The sequence below is a fragment of the Leptopilina heterotoma genome, unplaced genomic scaffold (genome assembly GCF_015476425.1).
Source record: "Leptopilina heterotoma isolate Lh14 unplaced genomic scaffold, ASM1547642v1 Lhet_101, whole genome shotgun sequence".
Classification (NCBI taxonomy): domain Eukaryota; kingdom Metazoa; phylum Arthropoda; class Insecta; order Hymenoptera; family Figitidae; genus Leptopilina; species Leptopilina heterotoma.
In genome coordinates this window covers 239,588-259,652 of record NW_025110815.1, presented here as the reverse complement: position 1 = coordinate 259,652, position 20,065 = coordinate 239,588, and the positions used below count along the sequence as shown (strand labels likewise).

The 20,065-nt window shown below is 31.7% G+C and overlaps 1 protein-coding gene across 1 annotated transcript; it reads left to right on the top strand.

Annotated features, from left to right (window-relative positions):
• Positions 1 to 602: 602 nt before the first annotated feature.
• LOC122499665 (histone acetyltransferase KAT7) lies at positions 603 to 19,709 on the top strand. The gene is made up of 13 exons (XM_043608142.1): positions 603 to 747; positions 1,005 to 1,476; positions 1,687 to 1,926; positions 2,023 to 2,271; positions 2,484 to 2,657; positions 2,889 to 3,177; positions 4,801 to 5,095; positions 5,326 to 5,570; positions 7,110 to 7,296; positions 13,105 to 13,198; positions 15,802 to 15,948; positions 16,024 to 16,130; positions 16,509 to 19,709. The coding sequence occupies exons 1-13, from the start codon at positions 730 to 732 to the stop codon at positions 16,629 to 16,631; spliced, it is 2,640 nt and encodes an 879-aa protein (XP_043464077.1). The 5' UTR covers positions 603 to 729; the 3' UTR covers positions 16,632 to 19,709.
• The last annotated feature ends 356 nt before the right edge of the window (positions 19,710 to 20,065 follow it).

Genomic DNA, 20,065 nt, shown 5'->3' with positions numbered 1-20,065 from the left:
CTTTCAAAAAAGTGTCCAAATCCGGAAGGACAGCATATAAGCAGTTGCCTGTAGTAAAAAATGGCCCCAAGAATAAGATTAGCGAACGTAATGCATGCGATAGAACAGGACAGAGATATATTTGTGTCTTTTTCTATCACATACGTCACGTTCGCGATTTGTTGTGCACAGAGCTTAAATCTTCCTGATTTTAATCAAGCCAATCAAATAGTTCTGTCTGATTTTAAAGTAAATGTCAAATTTAAAGTATTTTCCATAATCTACGATAATTTACTCTAAATTTATTGATTTAAAGTAAATTATCGTAGATTATGGAAAATACTTGAAATCCTTGAAATTTGACAAAACAAACGTTGTTTGGGAGCTATTGTAGAAACACCTTTACAGCTGTGAACGCGGACAATTTTCGGTAAATTTTATTTCTACGAGGTGTGAATGCACCCTTAGGGTAAAGGACCTTGTGTCCTTTTCTGACACATGTGTTCGAAAAGCTTGTGCATTGGCCTTAAGACAAAAAGCCGACGCACAATATTTTTACCGAAGCGTGAGATAGAAAAGGACACAAGTATATCTCTTTGCTTTTCTAACACATGCCTCGTGTTCGCAACTATTGTGCGTTTGCCTTAAAAGTAAAGCACCAACCTTATTTTGGGTTCTGTTTATATACATAAATAAATAGCAATAATGTATATATATTGTAAAGAAAAATAATGTAATTTAACAACAAACATGACTCCTAAACGTAAAGTGGGTACATTATTCAATAATACTTGCTATTTTTCTAATAATTAAAGTTAAAAATATCTGACAGTTGAGTCACACGACTTATTGGTTATATTTTAATAATAGTTCGAGAAAAAAATAACATTCGTTCATTTATAAAGTTTATCAATTTTTAACTACTTTTTATCTTTAAGTTTCTTCTTTCTCACTTAATTTCTATTTTAAAAAGAAATAGAAGATTTTAGTCTATTTTTGTTCAAACTATTGTTTATTTTTTCTAGACCACAAGTTCTGAATCAACTTCGTCGTCGAGTTCAAATTCCTCGACGTCAAGTTCATCGACATCGGGCAGTGAATCGAGTTCTTCTGAATCGGAAAATTCGAGTACATCAGCTAATAGTCAAAAGGCATCTGATTCGGATAAAGTTAAAAAAAAAGTGCCAGTAAATGCAGCAGCTCGTCATGTCAAAACAAAAAGTGAGGGGGGCAATACTTCTCTGCAATCGTCAGAAAGTAAAGTCAAAGAAAAAGCGACTCAGAAAATACGTCCTGTTGTTTATTCTTCGGAGTCGGAGGAATCGCCAAATAAAACGAAATCCGTGAAGAGAAAACCACCACCGGCGAAACCAAAAGCGACTGCTACAGTTGCTCCAGTAATAAAGGCGCAGAGACCTGTCAACAAAACTGCACCTTTACTTCAACAAAAACAGTTGTCGAGTTCGAAGACATTGAATAAACATAGCAAATTTCCCGGTAAGTTTACTAATATTATTCTAATTAATTAATTAATATCTGTAGTAATAAATCATTGATATATGTAGTAATAAATCATTGCATTCTTGCAAATAATTTTATATTATATTCAGTTTCAAGAGTTTTTGAAAATAATTTTTAATCCTCAAGTATTAATTTTTAAAATTCGAGCTCGAGGCTTTACACTTTTTAACTTTTATTTATTTACAGCGTCAGCAACTGGAAAAGCTACAGTAGAGAAGGCATCTAAGACGGCGTCTGAGCCAATACAGAAAAAATTGAAAAAGAAGAGTATATTCAGTCCGGAAAATAGTAGTGAAAGCGACACTGCAACCGTGAATAGATCCACTGTTTCTAAAGTGACTTCCCCTGTGAAATCTCCGAAACCGCAAAGTGGAAAAACAAGACCCGGTGCTCCTAAGCCGAGGCCTCCAATAAATAATAGAGCAAGTTAGTATATAATTTGTTTCTCTATCAAAATAAATCAATTTATATTTATATTTAACATATTGTATAAGTATATACAATTTCTGTATAAATTTTCAGATATTTCTCGAAAGCCATCTCTAAAATCAGATAGTTCCATAAGTTCGAAAAGTTGCTCGGCAGGATCAGGATCCTCCGAGACATCAGACAGTAGTTCTGAATCTGAATCATCGGAAAGTGTTGCCAGTCCACCTCCATCGAAGAAGAAGGAAAATCAATTAAATAGCTCCTCCAGTTCAAATCCTTCTCAAAAAAGGCCCTTAACCTCCGTTGCTGCTGTGAAACCTCAGAGGAATACTAAACGTCAAGGTAATTTTCAAGTTTCAGTTGTAATTGAAACCATTGTAATTTTAATTGCAATTTAATTTAGTTTTGAATTTTTAATTGTAATTTAAATGATTGTAATTTTAAATTTAAATTATAATTTAATTTAAATTATAATCTTTGTAATTTAAAATTTTATTATTCCTATATTTTTGGAATAAATGTATAATGTTGCATTTCAATTTTTATTTCTCTAGTAAAAAGCGAGGATGACGTTGATGCTTCGGAAACTGATAAAGATACTGAGGAACATGGCGAACAATCGCTTTCGAAAAACTCTATCAAAGGAAAACGTAAATTGCAAGCTCGAAAAGAAAGTAAACAATTTCAGATGCGATCTAAAATTGGTAGCGATTCGGAATCGGACGTAGGTGAGTCCGAAATTTTAAACTGATTTTTCCTCTTATTTAAAATTAAAAACAATTTGTAACATACTTCTAAGAAATAATTGAATCAAAATATATTAAATATATTTAAAATATATTAAATATATTTAAAATATATTAAATATATTTAAAATATATTAAAATATATTTAAATAATTTATAATATACAGTCGAAATATTCAATAATTCATTCACTGTGTTTTCTTTTTGGAATAGCTGAAAATAAAAGAAGCTGCAGTACAAAATCTCCAGTGAAAAGATCGGCATCGAATATTGGAACAAAACACAATACCAGTAAATCTGCTCAAAATAGTGGAAGTGGAAGTGGAAATAACTCGAGCATTAAAAGCAATCAGAGTAATTCTTCTAGAATTAATTCAAAAGAAAGGGAATGCCCGCTGTCTACCACCTGTGAATCTCATGGTCATTTGTCGGGAAAATTTGATACTCACTTCACCTTGGAAGCTTGTCCTCTGTATCACAATACAACTCTGGAAGCTTGTGTGTAAGAATATTTTTGCTTAAAATTAGAAAACTTTTTCACCGAAATTGACAATTGCAGCTCCAGGAAAAATTTACATTATTCTGGTGGCAACCACGAATTACTTTAATTTATTCGTAAAAAATTTCAGAAAATCAACTCTTCGAGTCGAAAACAATTTAAATTTCATAAATTTTACTATGAAGTAAATTTCAGAAAAAAAAATTAGTAAAATTAACTTGAGACTTGGAAAACTTTCCTTCCTTCTAAAAATTCGAAATATTTACTTCCAAAATCGTTAAATTTACTATAAGAATAAGAATTTCTAAAAGAATTGCAATGTGCGGGAAAAATTTGAATAATATTTATAAAATAAAATTAACTTTGAAAATAGTAAATTTTATTATTAAAAATCGTTAATTCCAAAATAAATTTTTTAATATCTGTAGTAAATTTTATTGAAAATTAGTACAATATACTTTTAATTTAGTAAAATTTATTATGGAATTAGTAATTTAATTCTAGCGATGAATTTTTTTATTTCTGAGAATAATTGAATTTTTGCAATAAATTTTATTGAATTTTTTAAAATAATTGAATTCCAGTGAAAAATTTTTTGATTTGTAAAAAGAATTGAATTCTTGTGAAGGATTTTATTTAAATTTTTGAAAATAATTGAATTTTTTTTAATCATTTTGTGAAAATTTTAAAAATTAACAAATTGTATTAAAAATAATGATTATTTTTAGAGTAAATTTAATTATTTTGGAAGTAAATATATCGAATTTTTATAAAAAAAAAAAGAATTGTCTCTGAAAATGCATAGTAACAGTTTTTCTGTAAATAACAATTTTTAATATTAAATTTTACCATTTTTGAAGAAAATTTTTCCAAGTCCCAAGTAAATTTTACTAATTTTTTCCCAAAATTTACTTCGTATATAGTAAAATTTATTGGAATTTTAAAATAAAAGTATAGTGTTTTAATAAAAGGAGAAAGAATTCAATTGTTTTCATAAATAATAAAATTCATCGATACAATTAAATTATTTTTAATACAATTTTAAATAAACTATTCGAAACAGTTGAATTATACTTTTAAATCTTCGTAAAATGATTAAAAAAAATTCAATTATTTACAAAAATTTTAATAAAAATCTTCACAAGAATTCAATTCTTCTTATAAATAATAAAATTTTTTTACTGCAATTCAATTAATTTTAAAAAGTCAATAAAATTCGTTGCAAAAATTCAATTATTTTCATAAATTATAAAATTCATCGCTAGAATTAAATTAATAATTTCAGAATAAATTTTAATAAATTAATAGTTTATTGCAATTTGTCAAAAATTAAAAACAATTTGGGTTTTTCTTAGAAGTAAAAGTTATTTTATATTTATTTCCTTTAACCAAAAAAATTTAATTTTAAAGACATTGAGAAATAATTAAAATTAAATTTTTAAATGTCAAAAAACTAACATTTTTCCAAATTTTTTGAAAAGTGGAAATTTTTTTCTTCAAGGACTAATTTTCATGTAATTCGGTAAATTTGCTCTGAAATAATCTAAAATTTCTCAAGGAGTTTTGCACATAAAAGAAACTATTAATATTTCTGTTATAGTTGAAAATGTTCTCTTTCACTTCCAGAGAGTTTTACAAGGAAAGAAAAAAGCGAGAAGATGATCGAAAAAAAGCCATATCAAATTCAGCAAAAAAGTCACCAAAGGGAGTGCATCAAACAAATGAGCAACGCAACTATCAATTGAAGGTAAAGGATTTAAGAGGTAAATGGAAAGGACCTTCCGCAGATACGAACGAGAGCGATAGTGGAGGTGAAAATGTTGGAATCGAAAAAGACAGACAACCACGTCTTATGAATCTCACCTCCGAATACGATCTCAAATTATTTATGGAAGCTCAAGCGATTGCCAGTGAAAAAATTGTAAGCTAATTGATTCACAATTTTTCCAAGAATAGCAAATTGAGAAAAAAAGGTATCAAAAAGTGTTGCGAAGCAACATTTTTGATACCTTTTTCTGTCTCAATTTGCTATTCTTAGAAAAATTGATATTTGATACCTTTTTCTGTCTCAATTCGATATCCTTGGAAAAATTGGGTTTCAATGAAGAGAATCGACTGATATTAAGTAATTTTGTATTTTTTTCATTGAAGGAAAAGGAGTTGAAAGAATTAGATTATGATGGAGACAGTAAGAACGTGGGTGGAACACGTCTCGTTGAAATGGGAAAATGGGAGATGGAAGTCTGGTACCAAAGTCCCTATCCAGAAGAATATAGTCGTGCTCCAAAGCTTTATCTTTGCGAATTCTGTTTGAGGTACGCAAAAAGCCGGCAGGTTTTAAGGAGACATCGCGAAAAGTGCCTCTGGCGACATCCTCCAGGCCACGAAGTTTACAGGTAAAAACTATTTCGAAAAACTATCGAATTTTATCAATCACATTTTACCAAAAACCTGACAATAGGAAATAATAATAATTCACAACAATTTAAACAACTAAAAGTTGCATTTGAATATACATTACAATTCTCTGTCAGTATTAAGAAACATTTTTTTTTAATTTTCCAATAATTCTTTGTTCCTAAAGTCGAAAGTTCCAAAAATTCTTTGTTCCAAAAACCAAAACCGGAAATAAGCCAAGAATTTTATGCCGAACTGGGAATTTGAATTTATCACCAAATTTAAAAAAAGTTATTATTATTTTAAATTGTTTTTAAAAAATCGCCTTTTATTTCAATTTTTAATTCAATACTGTTCTCAAAATTTGAATTACTTAAAAATAATTAATTTGATAGTAAAAAATCAGTCACTGATTTTAATTTACTATGTACATAAATTTTTAAAAAAATTACCGATTTAATAGAAATTTTGTGAAATTCAACTGAAAATAATTCAATTTGCTATAAGAATTTCATTAAAAACTTTTTAACAAATCGAATTTTCAAAGTATTTTAATTTAAAAATTGATAATTAATTGAATTTTATAAAGTCAGATTCTAATGTATTTTCTTAGTGCGAAGATTAATAATTAAAATTTTTATTACTTAATTTAAAAAAAGCTACACACTTAAAATTTTTTAATAAAATTGAATTTTCGCAAAGTTTTTTTTTGAAAATTCCGAAAAATAATATTTTTGAAATTTTTCAATTATTTTTAATACAATTTTAATCGAATTCCTCGAAAAATGTAATTATTCGTAAAAATTTTATTAAAATTCGTCGAAACAATTCAATTATTTCTAGAAACTGTAAAAAAAAATTCTTCTCAAGAATTCAATTATTTCCATAAATAGCAAAATTCTTCAGATTTAATAAATTCTTTTGAATATTATTGAAAAAAAAAATTCTTCACAAGAATCCAATTATTTTTATCAATTTCCATAAAATTCTAAAAAAAACAATTTAATTATTTTCAAAAGTAATAAAATTCTTCGCAGAAATTCAATAATGTTTACAAATTTTTTTTTTAAATTCTCCTCAAAATTTTAATTATCTTTGTAAATAATTAAATTGTTCTCTGTCTTTTTCTAACTCATGTTTTGCGTTCGCTAAGTAGTTGTGTATAGGCCTTTACTTCTAAGAATTACCAGAAACAAAATGGCGGCGGACAAATAAAACAGCTGATCCACATTCCACTTGAAATTTAAAAATTCGCCTAATTTCCAAATTAAGCGGAACTAAATGACGATATTTTTTAAAAATAATTTTACACAATGGCAAGAATGTGATTTATGTGTTAATAATATTATTAAATATAATTCATTTAAATAATCTATATATTAATATTTAATTAATAAAATTAGACAATTTCACCGGATTATATAATTAATAAAAATGTATAGAAATTAAGAACATTGGACTAACTTTTCTTTCGATTCTTTGTCGGATTTTTCTTTAAAAAAAACACTACAAGGTAAATTATTAATTTCTTTGTTTAGAAAAGAGAAGATTGGTGTCTGGGAAGTAGATGGAAAGCGCTACAAGCAATATTGTCAAAATCTTTGTTTACTAGCAAAATTTTTCTTGGATCATAAGACTCTTTACTATGATGTTGAACCTTTTCTCTTCTACGTTATGACAATTGGCGATTCAGAGGGATGTCACACTGTCGGTTACTTCAGCAAGGTAAGCACTTGAAGTAATTTTTATTTTCTTTTTTTATTTCTTCTCAACATTTCAATATTTTGGCTGAGATAATTTGCCTAGATTCGGCAAGGCTCCTGGTGGCATGTGGATTAACCAAAAAATCCCATTAGCAAGAAAAGGACAGACATATCTTTGTCCTTTTCTTACTAATGGGATCTTATGGTTAGTCCACAAGCCTGAGTAAAAATCTTATTAATTTTAACGCCATTTTAATGAGTAGATGAAAGATAAAACTTTTATCGGAATTGCTAATTCAGATAATTCATAATGTAATTCAGGTATTTTAAGATAATTCAATTTAATTCACAAAAATAATAATTATTATTTTTATTATTAATATTGTTATTATTATTGTTATTACTATTTTTATTATTATTATTATTATTATTATTATTATTATTACTATTATTGTTATTATTATTATGACTCTTTAATGGGTCCAATAAACTGATGGTCTAATGCGGCAGCATCGAGTTACCGTATTGCAGAAGGGCGAAGATAAAGATACGTTTTTGCTCTGGGTAGATTCCTCTGCATCTTAGCTATGTCGCGCATAGCTTATACTTACTGCAGTAGAGCTGCAAAATCTTTACCGACGTTCAACGACCTCTGACCCTGGCAAGACAAACTGGCATCTCTGTTTTAGAGAAAATTTTACTCGAAACTTGATTTCCACTGATACATTTATAAATAATATATGAAATAGGTCTAGTACACGCCTTTTCTATTGCTTTTGACTATACTATACTATTATTTTAAGTGTCAAAAAGAGAATAATTATGTCAGGAAAATTTTCTAATAAACAGAAATAAATTACCAATAAAAGCTTTTATTATAGACTCTAAATCTGATTTAGCGAAACTCGGAAATTTCACTTATTCCCAACGATAAGCATACCACAGATTCTAATTAGCGTATATCCGCTAATGAATCATTGAATAAATTTCAATGATATTTTAAGTGAAATCTTATTAATTCAGAGCGTTTGTACGATAGTTAGAATCTGGTATGTCGTTTTTTTTAGATTTAGAGAAAGGGGAAGGTCAACGCAAAGTGAAATAATTAATACGTTTAGTACTACAATTCTAAGTATGGTTATGTTCTTTCTTAGCCTTGGTCGTGAGTTTAGTTCAAGGTCATCGCAGAATAGGTTCGCGAAGCATGAGATAGAAAATTGTACAAATATATGTCTGTTCTTTTCTAACTCTTGCTTTGCGTCTACTTTGCGTTTTCGAGGCAGTTGTGCTTAGGCCTTTAGACTACACTGGAACCCCTGAAATTTAGACTGTTAACATCAAGTACAGGTATAACTGCTTATATGCTGTCCTTAAGGTTTGCACACCTTTCTTGACAACCGTGGCATATCTATCACAATATTAGTTCGTGACTTGTAAGATAATTCTAATAATCAATTTATTGAATATAAAAATAAAGATTGTAACTAAAGATGATAAAGTTAACACAACAGTTGTAATGTCAGGACCTCTATAAACCTTTGAAAAATATTCTTCTATGAAAAGAGTAGATATGCAAATTAGGTACAGGAAGAAATTCTGATGTTATTTATTTTCGAAAGAGGAAGAAAGCAATTCTGCTATACAAAAGTATTTGTGATATTTGGCAACAGTTTTTTTATTGTTATTTTTTATGTTTCACTATCAATTGTGATATTCTATTTCTTTGTTTCTAAATTACACTAGTTTATAAAATTAAAAAAATTTTCTGACCTGCGGCATTTCACTGTAAAATTTGCTCCTGAATTCGATTATGAAGTCAAATATTAAGAAAGTAGAACAATTTTCGAGATTATAGCTAAATTTCAATTTTTTGAGTTTCGACAAAAAGTGGATTTATAAATTTACCATTATTTCCGAATGTAGTAGATCGATTTTTAATGTTTAAAATTTTTTGAAACCTTAAACTAATACGATGTTGTTAATAAATCGTAAAATTGGGTAAAAGCTAATTTTCCCTATTTTTACTCAAATGCCTATATCTTCTGTATTTTCGGTTCAATTTTGATCGACAACGGCTTATTTTCTTCCTAAGAAATTATACTTTGAGGTCCAGAAAGGAAAACCCGAAATAAACACGTTTTTTGCGGCGAAATTAACCAAAAAATCTTAGGGCCAATCTCACCAACTCCGATTAATTAATCAATGATTAAATCCTTAACCGATCAATCATGGGCTAAAATGACTTTAAACAATGATTAAATCCTCAATCAACTAATCAGAAGATTCAGGAGACGTTAAAACTTGCTTTAGTCATTGATTAACTTTTAATTGAAGTTGGTGGAAGTAACCCTAAATCAGACTTCATATTCGGATTCAGAAGCAGATTTTACATAAGAAATGATAGTGAAACGCCGCAGGTGAAAATCTTTGTAAACTAGTGTTATTAAGAAAAGAGAGGAAGAAACAGCGCACGAAAATTTGTCTAGTAGTTATTAAATGAAAACAGAGACTAGGCCCTAATGTCTTATACCAAATAAGATGATTTTAGTAGTGTAAGGAGCCAACCGTCCTGCATATAAATAGCGGAGTCAATGAAATTGTGCTAATTGTTAAATAAAAAGAGAAGAAAATGCTGTTCGATGCGCAATTAAAAAAATGCAGCAAAAGAGAGAAAAGAAGGAATGAAATGAAATAGAAGCATGTTGTGCTGCAGTGGTCGCTTCCTGCAGACCTGCAAATCTTTATCGACGTTCAACGACCCCGACCCTGGCTAGACGTTAGGGGTGTAGTGGTGGTGCAGTGAGTAGCAGAGGCGGCTGGGTCTGGCTGGGCGCAGGATACGCAAAGCCGTACGTTGTCGAATTGGGATCGGGGATGCGGGTGGTAGCTGATGGTAGCGTACACCAATACTACTCAGTGTGTACTCTCTGTAATGGGTGAGAGAGGGTTGGCAGGAGTCCCGGCGCGACGCGGTGAGGGTAACAAGAGGGAAAGAGAGAATCGACTCGCCTCACCTCGTCTCGCCTTGGCTCGTCGGGTCGTCAACCTTTCTGTAGCGCACTGCGACGTCGGGGTCGTTATTACTTCCCTCTCTGCACCATGAAGCTGGCTTAAATCGCGGCGTCGGCGCCAATCCCTGCACCCCACCAAAAGTACAAGTTGCTGGGCGAGGTGCAACCCGCAGAACCAATGGCCCCTCTCTCTCTCTCTCTCTTTCTCTCTTTTGAGGAGGAGATCTACCTTCTAAGGCAACTCGTAAGGTAACAAAACTGGAGAAGGGCCTGGAGGATAGGGTGCCTCTCTTCTTTTTTTTTTCCTCCCTTTTTTTCTTTACGGGGATGGAATAAAGACCCCGGGAAGAACCAAATCCCCGGGACCGAGGTCCTTCCTCTCTTTGGCTACCGATCCACGCCGAAGGGCAACAAACTCGTCATTCGTACCTTACGATTGATCGTGTCTCCCTCAACCCCCATTCTCTCTCGCCTCGCTTTTTCCTGCAACCACTTTTACATCAAATCTTTCATCTCAATTATTATCTCAATTATTATCTCACCGAATGGTTCTTCCAAACTAGTCTACTAATTCGGAGAAACAGTTTTCATTATACATTAGGCCTAAGAATATGGCAATTAACTATTCTAAAAAACGAGTTGCCATGGGGAAGTTTCAATCAATCGATCGTTGTAACACATGCAACTCGTGGTGAATAGTCTACGATGAAGACTATTCGTGGCGAATGCGACAGGGAAGAATTTACAAAAAGGAAAAAAAAGGCAATACACTTGAATGTTATAGGAAAGTATTGACCTTCCTTTAGAGAAAGAAAGAAAGAAAAAAAAGAGTCGGTTCTCCCGATGACGAGGGATCTGCCGCGTCTGAGGATAAGAAGTGGATGAGAAAACGTTGATAGAATGAACTGACTAAGGGGTGAAATATCCAAGGAGACAGACGTCTTGAGGGTGAGACAGAAACAGTCTGAGTTTGTGGAATAAGGGAGAAACAGAGGGCGAATGACGTAGACAAGGTGAACTGGGTAGTCGTCGATGGTACGGACAGAGGTTGGGGTAGGTTTCATCAACCCTCCTCAATTCCTGTAGAACTCCTGCTGGAGCCGATCGATGCCAGACAGCAGCAGTCCTGTTCACCACCATTCACACAACCAAATTCAGCCAAATACATATCAGTCCTTTTACCAGCCTCTCTCACACTCGCTTATATATATATACTGAACCCAACCGCACCACCACTGTATACCCAAAAAAAAACTTTTCCTCAACCTCTTTTACGCCATCGAGTTGTCGCATTACATAATTATTATATTCAATTACAAATTTATTTTTACAATCTTGTTTTTGTACTTTTCTATCATATTTGCAGAAAGAAAACTTTTCTAAATTCGAACCGTTCACAAAAGGAAAAGTTGCGCTCAAAATAAGTATATATCCTAAAGTGAAAATTACGTTTTCTGATGTAATGCTAAAATATTTAACAATGAAATCAATGTGAAGTTTCGTTCGGCACTGCTCTCTCTCTCATTCTCGGTTATTGAGAATTTACTGGAAGCCCAATAAAGCATTCGGTAGGATCGATGAGTTTTATATATGGCATTTAGACGATATATTTAGCGCGGGTATATAGAGGGTGAGGGTCACAGAGTTTAACTATTTGTACACCACGTATTCAAAGCTAAGAGGATTGCTTTGTAGCTTTGTTGAGCTTGACGATAATGAAGGAGAAAATTCGGTTCATCTCAATCTAAATATAGAGAATAGTGTTAAGAATTTATTTCCCTTGTATATTGCATGAAAAAAATATGAACATTCAACGAAATATCTTGGACCCGTTTATGAGGACACGACTATTTTACCATTTTTTGGAAAAGTTCCCAAATAGAAACAGATAAAATGATGGAAATTTATGATAATTCATCTAGATCCGGCAAGGATCCTGGTTGGGGCATGTGGACTAACTGTAAAATTCCATTAGTTAGAAAAGATAGAAAAGATCTCCATCCTTTTCTTGCTAATTCGAGTTTTTAGTTAGTCCACATGCCACCATAGGATCATTGCCGGATCTAGATGAATTATCTCAGTGGGAATTTTTGTTATTTTAACTATTTCACTGTAACAAGTTCACTCTGTTAGAGTTAAGTTTTCATCTATTGTTAATTTAACAATATAACTAATTTGACGCGTTTTGTTCACTTTCTATATTTTTTATAGTTCGTGTCAATAATTCTAACGGAATTCTGCTTTATCATTGGCTGAAATTTTAGACAATATAAAAGGTAGGCAAACTTTTTGAAATTAGTGCCTTTCCTGACGAAAGGCATTCCTGGGCACGACTGTAGAAACATAACCCTGATAGAGTTATGTATTTTAGTGGCCTAAAAATGGCTACTAAAGTTGTTACAAGAAAAATTGTTAAAATAACCAGGATTCCCAGTGAAAATAAAAATGGTTACCACTTAGAAAAAAATTAGGCTACGTTCACAATGTGAATAAGTAGGGTTAAACCTAAAATAATTCACATAGATCCGGCAAGACTTCTGGTGGCATGTGGACTAACTAAAAAATTGCATTAGTTGGAAAAGGACGAAGATGCGTCTATCCTTTTCTTACTAATGGAATTTTATGGTCAGTCCACATGCCACCAGGAGCCTTGCCGAATCTTGTTGGATTATCTTAGGTTAAATAATTAAAGAGGAATTTGAGCTGAATACTTTATAAAATTTCCATATGAGAAATTGCATTTTATTTGTATCTTCCTACTACTAAAACTGTAATTACTATTTTACTATAATAACTGTAATTTAATTTTTGTATTTCAGGAAAAGAATTCTTTTCTAAATTACAATGTTTCTTGTATACTGACATTACCACCATATCAACGTCAAGGATATGGTCGACTGCTAATCGATTTCAGTGAGTAAAATGGAATTTTTTTAAGTTTTATATACACTTGTTTATAGTACCTAAATAATAATAAAAATTAAGGACCTTGATAGCATTGAATTTAAAAGTTTTATTTTAGGCTCTAATTTTCTGTCATGTGACTATAAAGACCAAGGCACAATTAGGATCCACAGAACTGCGATTTGGTTCTTCACCTGCTTTCAAAAAAAACATTTTTCATTTCATCTCTTTTTTTAACGAATGTTCAAGAAAAAGAAAATTAAAATCTCTGGCCTTAAAATAAAAAATAATTTAAGTCACAGGGCGAAAGAAGAATAAAAAAATTGGCCACCGCCCTCAATGCTATCTGGGTCCTCAATTTTAGTAGTACAACATTATTTTGGAATTTTAGAATCCTACCTACGGGTTTAGCTCAGTTGGATAAAACCTCGGCTCTGCGGAAGCGGGAAGTAAAGCGTTGCTTGGTTCGCGCCCGCCAGCCTGGGATTTTTTTTTCCGACACTTGAGGTATTCGAGACTTCGAATTTATACATCCAAGACTCAGCTGTCGATAAATCGGCTGTAGTTGGATAAGGTTTTCCGTAGTTTACCTCAACTATGGTCAGAAAGGGCCAGGTGAATACAATGACTTCTAATAAAAATCAGCAAAAAGGGAGTCATCTCTTTTCTTTTATGAAAGAACAGAGTCTTATAGTGAATCACTAAATTCTTCACCTTTAGAGGGCTGGTAAATTGGCACAAAAGTAGCTTTAAAAAAAATTAAATAAGTTAAAATAAATGGTGGGTAGTATAGTGACCACCCCTCTCAAGGTTAATAGAAATAGTATTGTACTGTTCCTGAAATATAATGAATTAAAAGGGTCAAAGTTAAATGAATTCCTCGTGTTTTTTCAATGACGTCATTTTCATTGACGTCGACCTTGTGAACCTTGGTGGGGAGGAGGGTGTGATTGGCGCACATGTCTCTCACTCACCTGGGAGAAAATCAAGTTGTCCTTCTCTGGAATTGATTAGACAAATGGGATTCGAATGGGAGAAAATTTGTTCGGGATAGAACGAGGAGCAGCGTCGTCGTGCCACACGGCCATGGCACATCGTGGCGTCTCGCCACATCGATCGACTTTGCTTTTGCAGTTCATGTGGTCCATACTCTGTGTGTATATATATGTTGTCCAGCCATGCCGGCCGGCAATTCTCTCTCTAGCCCTCTCTTGCTTAGCTGTGTTAGTATGTGACCCCACGTGACCTCGCAAAGGGTGTCGGCTTCCTCTCTCTCTCTCTCATCCTTCTGACTTTGGCCCTCGCTTTTGGCCACACAACCTCAATGCGACTCAAAATTCAAATTTATAAGTTTTAATGCAAAATGAGCGGGCAACTGGTTCTGTCATGGATCCTCACAAAACTGAACCTTCCCTTTCCTCACCCCCCACCGGAGTGTAATGAATGAGTTGAGCTTTTCCAAAGTAATCGCGCCTGAGAATCCTCACATCTTTTGTCTCCCTCGCCTCTAATTTTCTCCTCTGGTTGGATTTCTCTCGCTTCTTGCCCTTTCTTTTACCTCCCCCTCTATCTGTCTGATTTGAGTTTTAGTCTCTCAAAGAGTATATATCTCTCTCTCTCTGTCTCTGTCGGTCTTGCTATCGTTGCTCGTCGTTTAGCTGGTGAACGTTGCTAGTGCCAGTATCCTACATACATCTACCCTCATCCCTACGAGTCTCCTTGTCTAGCTCTCATCTTTTTATCTTCTGCCTCTATCTGTCCTCTGAGTCTCTCTCCACCCCCAATGAGCCCGTCTGGCAGAAGCTTGACTGGGAGTGGGTCGTTGAACTCCGCATGGAGCGCTGCTTTACGTCGAGGCGCACTATCTGCTGCTGCTGCTGATGCCGGTGAGATTCGTTACCGTCTCAATCAGAGGAATAGAAAGAAATGTTGGGAATCGTGAAATTCCACAAATAAGAGATTTTACAAATAAATAATATCCGAAGTGTATGTTGGCGTTACGGTTGGACAGAATTTTGAGTCGTAGTCATTTCTATCAAATATTCTTAGTTCGTGGCGTATGGATTTGTATGTCATGAACTAACAATATCTGGACAGAAATGACACGACTTTTCAAAATTGCGTCAAACTGGAAGGACAGAATACATGCTTTTGGGCTAAGATTCAGTTTATTACCTGATTCGTGGTAATGGATATATTCTACTATTTTATGTTTATCACGATGATTGCCGAGCAAGTTTACGAAGTACAGTCGTGGACTTGTGGTTAACGAAAATGTCACTCTAATAATCACAGATAGTAGCTCCAACATTGCACAGCCTACACCATTCAGTTAGAATAAAGATCTGTCTTTTGGGTTAAAATAATTTAGATCCTGGTTCCTAGTGGCATGTGAACTAACCGTAAAGTCCCATTGGTTAGAAAAGAACTAAGCTATGTCTATCCTTTTCCAACTAATGTGATTTTAAGGTTAGTCCACATGACACCAGAATCTTTGTCGGATCTTAGTTTTGGGTGTACATTAAATACATTGAGTGATAACTTCAAATAATTAAAATAAATTAATACTACCTTGTACATATTGCAAATAAAAAACCCATTTTTTCTCCTAGGCTACTTACTAACGAGAGTAGAGAAAAAAATCGGTTCTCCAGAAAAGCCACTGTCTGACTTGGGCCTAATTTCTTATCGAAGCTACTGGAAAGATGTGTTACTGCAATATCTCTGTAATTTCGGTGGAAAAGAACTTTCCGTGAAAGGTATAAAATTAAAAGTAATTCCCCCCACATCCCACTTTGGAATAATTTATAAACTGGGAGATTTTTTATTTCTAGATATCAGTAAAGAGATGGCGATTGATTCTTATGATATAGTTAGTACCCTTCAGGCCTTAGGAATGATGAAATATTGGAAAGGAAAACATATTATTTTGAAAAAACAGGTTAATATAACTCATTTTAATAGTTGATGCAGTTTTATTTTATGATTGACAATGCACTCACTGTAAAAAAAGCATCTTAAAATACATATTGTATAGTTCGTTTTAAGATATATTTAAAACATCTCATTTTTTGATCCTCCAGCATCTTAAAAATTTTTATTTAATTTTATTATTTCAATTTTAATAACTTTTTTGAAACAACTTAGAAGTGCCTATAATAGTATGTATCTTAATTTAAGATGTCTTCTTTTTACAGTGCAGGTTACTAATTTTTAATTACATAAAAAAAAACATTAAATTTATAGAGTTTATATTATTTTCTTTTTATTGATAAAAAAAAGCGTGCCCTTCACCTCTGCTATAACATCTTTTTTTCAGGATGTAATCGATGATTACAAAGAAAGAGTGAAGCGTCGTGGACCCGTATACAAAGAAATCGATCCCGAGTGTCTTAAATGGAACCCTTTTCAGACTCCCAAGACGCCTTCAGCCTCAAACTAATGTCTGCGAACTTGCTCTCTTTCTATATACCTTTTTGTCATCAAAAACATGAATTCATAATCGAGATCAGCATTAATATTTTATTTCGTCTTCAATTTCTTTCGTCTGGTGGGTTTTAATTTATTTTTAAAAATTACCGACATTCTTTACCAATAATATATAATTATTATAACTTTGTACATTTCCACAATCATAACAGAGTTAGGGATGAAAATGCTCAGATGAATCTGTGCAAATAGTAATTTATTTAAAATATGTGATGCTTGAAGGTGAAAGGAACCTTACGTGACTGTAACATTAGGTTTAGTGTTTCATGCGCGCAGTGTACGAAAATTGTGGCTAATGTTTTTGTCGCGAAAGGTCCCTATCACCGTGAAGCGTAACATGAGAAAAAATTAGTAAGGTCACATTAAGGGGTCGTGTACAAATTACGTAAGGTTTATTTTCGGAAATTTAAACCCCTCTTTCCTATTTATAAGAGACTTTGTATACATTAGCGAAATTTTTTCTAATGGTCGTTAAGGAATTGGTGACCCCCTCCCCCCCTCTTCATCTTAAAGCCTTATGTAATTTGTACACGGTTCCTAATTTCTAATTTTTAAAATTATTTAAAATTATTTAATGCCTTTTAAATAATTTTAAAAGATTGAAAACTTAATGTATGTGGCGCGCTCCCAAAAAAAGTACCTAAGAAGGAAACGAATTTTAGGTTATGTTTGTGTTAGATTTATCTTGATTAGAAGTTCCTTTTTAATTATTTTTAAGGGCATTTGAACCATTCTGGCGTTACAGCTTTTTAGAGCACTTTCTGTTCACTTTCTTTCAAATCAGTATAAAGATTTTTAATAGTTCTAGAAAGCACTATTATAAACATAACCTAAAATTTTTTGCTTCTCAGCTACCAATCTTCGGGGTGCGTCACATATTCCTTCTGTGTACATAAAATTAGTTAATTACGTATTTACCTGTTCATAACATAAACATGTATATAAATACTCGAATGTATCAAAAGTATTCTTTTCTTTCATAATTGTAAGGTAAATTCATAATAGACAAATTAAAAGAGTTTTTCACGGTCATATTGTTATAGCTTTTCTGTAAGAAAGCTATAAAAACATGAACAATTATTTAAATATTGAATATTTTATTATGGCCTTTTTAATTTTAAAAATTTTTTTAATTTGTATTTTAATATTTTAAAATACTTCAGTATTTTATGTTGAAAATCATTATAGTTAAGAAAGAATTATGAAATGATGACATTGGACTAACTTTTGTTTTGAATGTACATCAAATTCTTTCTTAAGCATTGTTTGAAAAATAAATTGTCTATTGTGAAATTAACCAAGAAGACATTTTTATAAAAATATCTAGGTATATAGATGAAATGAATTTTTAAATAGCATAACTTTCATTTCATCTATAATAATAATAATTTTTAAATCCGAATTTTTATTATTATTTGTGTAGTAAAATATTATCACATGTGCGATTCCAGATTATTACATTTTTTTTACTTGAAAATTGGTAATATTACATTTAATCGTATAAATTTTCTAAAAAAAAATCGTCTTTTTCGGCCAAAACAATTGTTTTTATACAGCAATAATTGCTAAAAATTGTTTAATTGCTCATGTCTTTTAAATAAACGAGTTTTGGTTTTTTACATTCAACTCGAGACACTTCAAGTAAGTAATAATTATGTTCACAATATTTTTGTGTTTTTATTGTATTTATAAATATTAATATAAAAATAAATGTAATATTGTATTTGTTAATTAACAAAGTTATTTAAACAAAATAAGCTTATTTTCAGTCTGGTTGATGAAATTAAATGACTTGAAGTTTAAAGTACTTCTATGCTCAGTGCTGCCAACTTGTATTGTGAACAATTTTGATGGAAACGAAACTACAATTCTTCGAATCATGTTGGTAGCACTGACGACATACTGAGAAGCGGCGCGCGCAGCTACATCTGATTATTTAGTTACAAAACAGCGGTCTAAACCATAAGAATTATTTAAATATATTATGAGTGAGTTTATTGTTGTGATTGTATTTTATTTCATTCAAGAGTATTTTAATGATTAAAGAGTATTTTATTTCTTAAAGAGTGAATATTTTAAGTAATTTAATTTCATCCACCAGGTATTTAACTTATTTTATTTAAATAACTTTGCTAATTAACAGAATATTGTAAACATGTTTATTACTTACTTGAAGTGCCTCGAGTTGAATTCAAAAGCAAAACTCGTTTATCTTTAATCGTTTAAAGGCATTTGACCCATTATGACGTCACGGTTTTAGAACACATGCTTTGTACAAACTGTGACGTCATGATGGCTGAAATTCCCTTAAGCAATTTTGAGCAATTGTATATCTTATAAATAAACAATTTTTTTTGTGAGAAAAAGTTACCAATTTTCAAGTAAAATTCGGTGATGATCTTCAAAAAAAATTTAATCTGCTACTATCGCACATGTACATTTTGTGAAGATTGTGATTAGCCTATTGAGGACAATTATTATTTAGGTATTTGCAATTTGTTGAATCAAAATACTGTCAATTATATAGTATTTAAGTACATAGAAAGTAGATAAAAAAAATTTGTACCATGTATTTGTCTCTTATAGTTTTAATCTTTAGAGGGCCGGTAAATTTGGACAGATTTTAGTTGTTTTTTTATTAAGAAAAATTTATAAATAAGAAGTCAATTCGATAAAGAATTCGTTAAAATAAATGCTGGGCACTATAGTGGCCAACACTGGCCCTCTAAAGGTTAATGTACAAAACTTACATGTTCAGCTATTCTTTTCTCGTGCTGTTCAAGTTTTTAGATGATCATCATTTTCGAAAGCATATTATAGTATAATATGTAAATGTAATGTAATATATCGCAAGTTGATTATGTTTGTATGTATATTTATATATTTATAAAAGTATTTTAAGCTAACATCTCACCGGATCTCTATAAAAAATGGCACATCATATGCCACTATCATGTTTATTAAGTTTTTGTATAATCAAACAGTTCCTGTAAGTACAGATATATAATAAAATATCTTTTCCAAATTCAAATGCATTTTTACTAATTCATCATTCATTACTAATCAATAAAATAGCCACAACAATTTTGATTGAGACCACTAAGTTTTCAATCTAAAAAGCTTTGAAGTCGATTAGAAAAATCTTTTACTATTACACTCCAACGCCGGTTTAGCGGACTTTTTGGGTTGTGATTTACGATTTTCTTTGTCCTGACTGAAAGGTATTGTTCGCTTTAACGGACGACACCCCCTGACAGTCCGCTAAACCGGCTTTGGAGTGTACCTTCTATTACATCAAGTATAGTTGGTTTATCAATTTTGTAGCAAACTTACAACAAAAATATATTTTTTATAGTGGACTATATTCAATATTTTCTTTGAAAATAT

Bases quoted from the DNA above. Each gene is read 5' to 3' on its own strand.
- LOC122499665 (XM_043608142.1), top strand. The intron at 13,199-15,801 runs GTGAGTAAAATG...TTTTTCTCCTAG, and splicing joins TCGACTGCTAATCGATTTCA to GCTACTTACTAACGAGAGTA. The intron at 16,131-16,508 runs GTTAATATAACT...TCTTTTTTTCAG, and splicing joins ATATTATTTTGAAAAAACAG to GATGTAATCGATGATTACAA.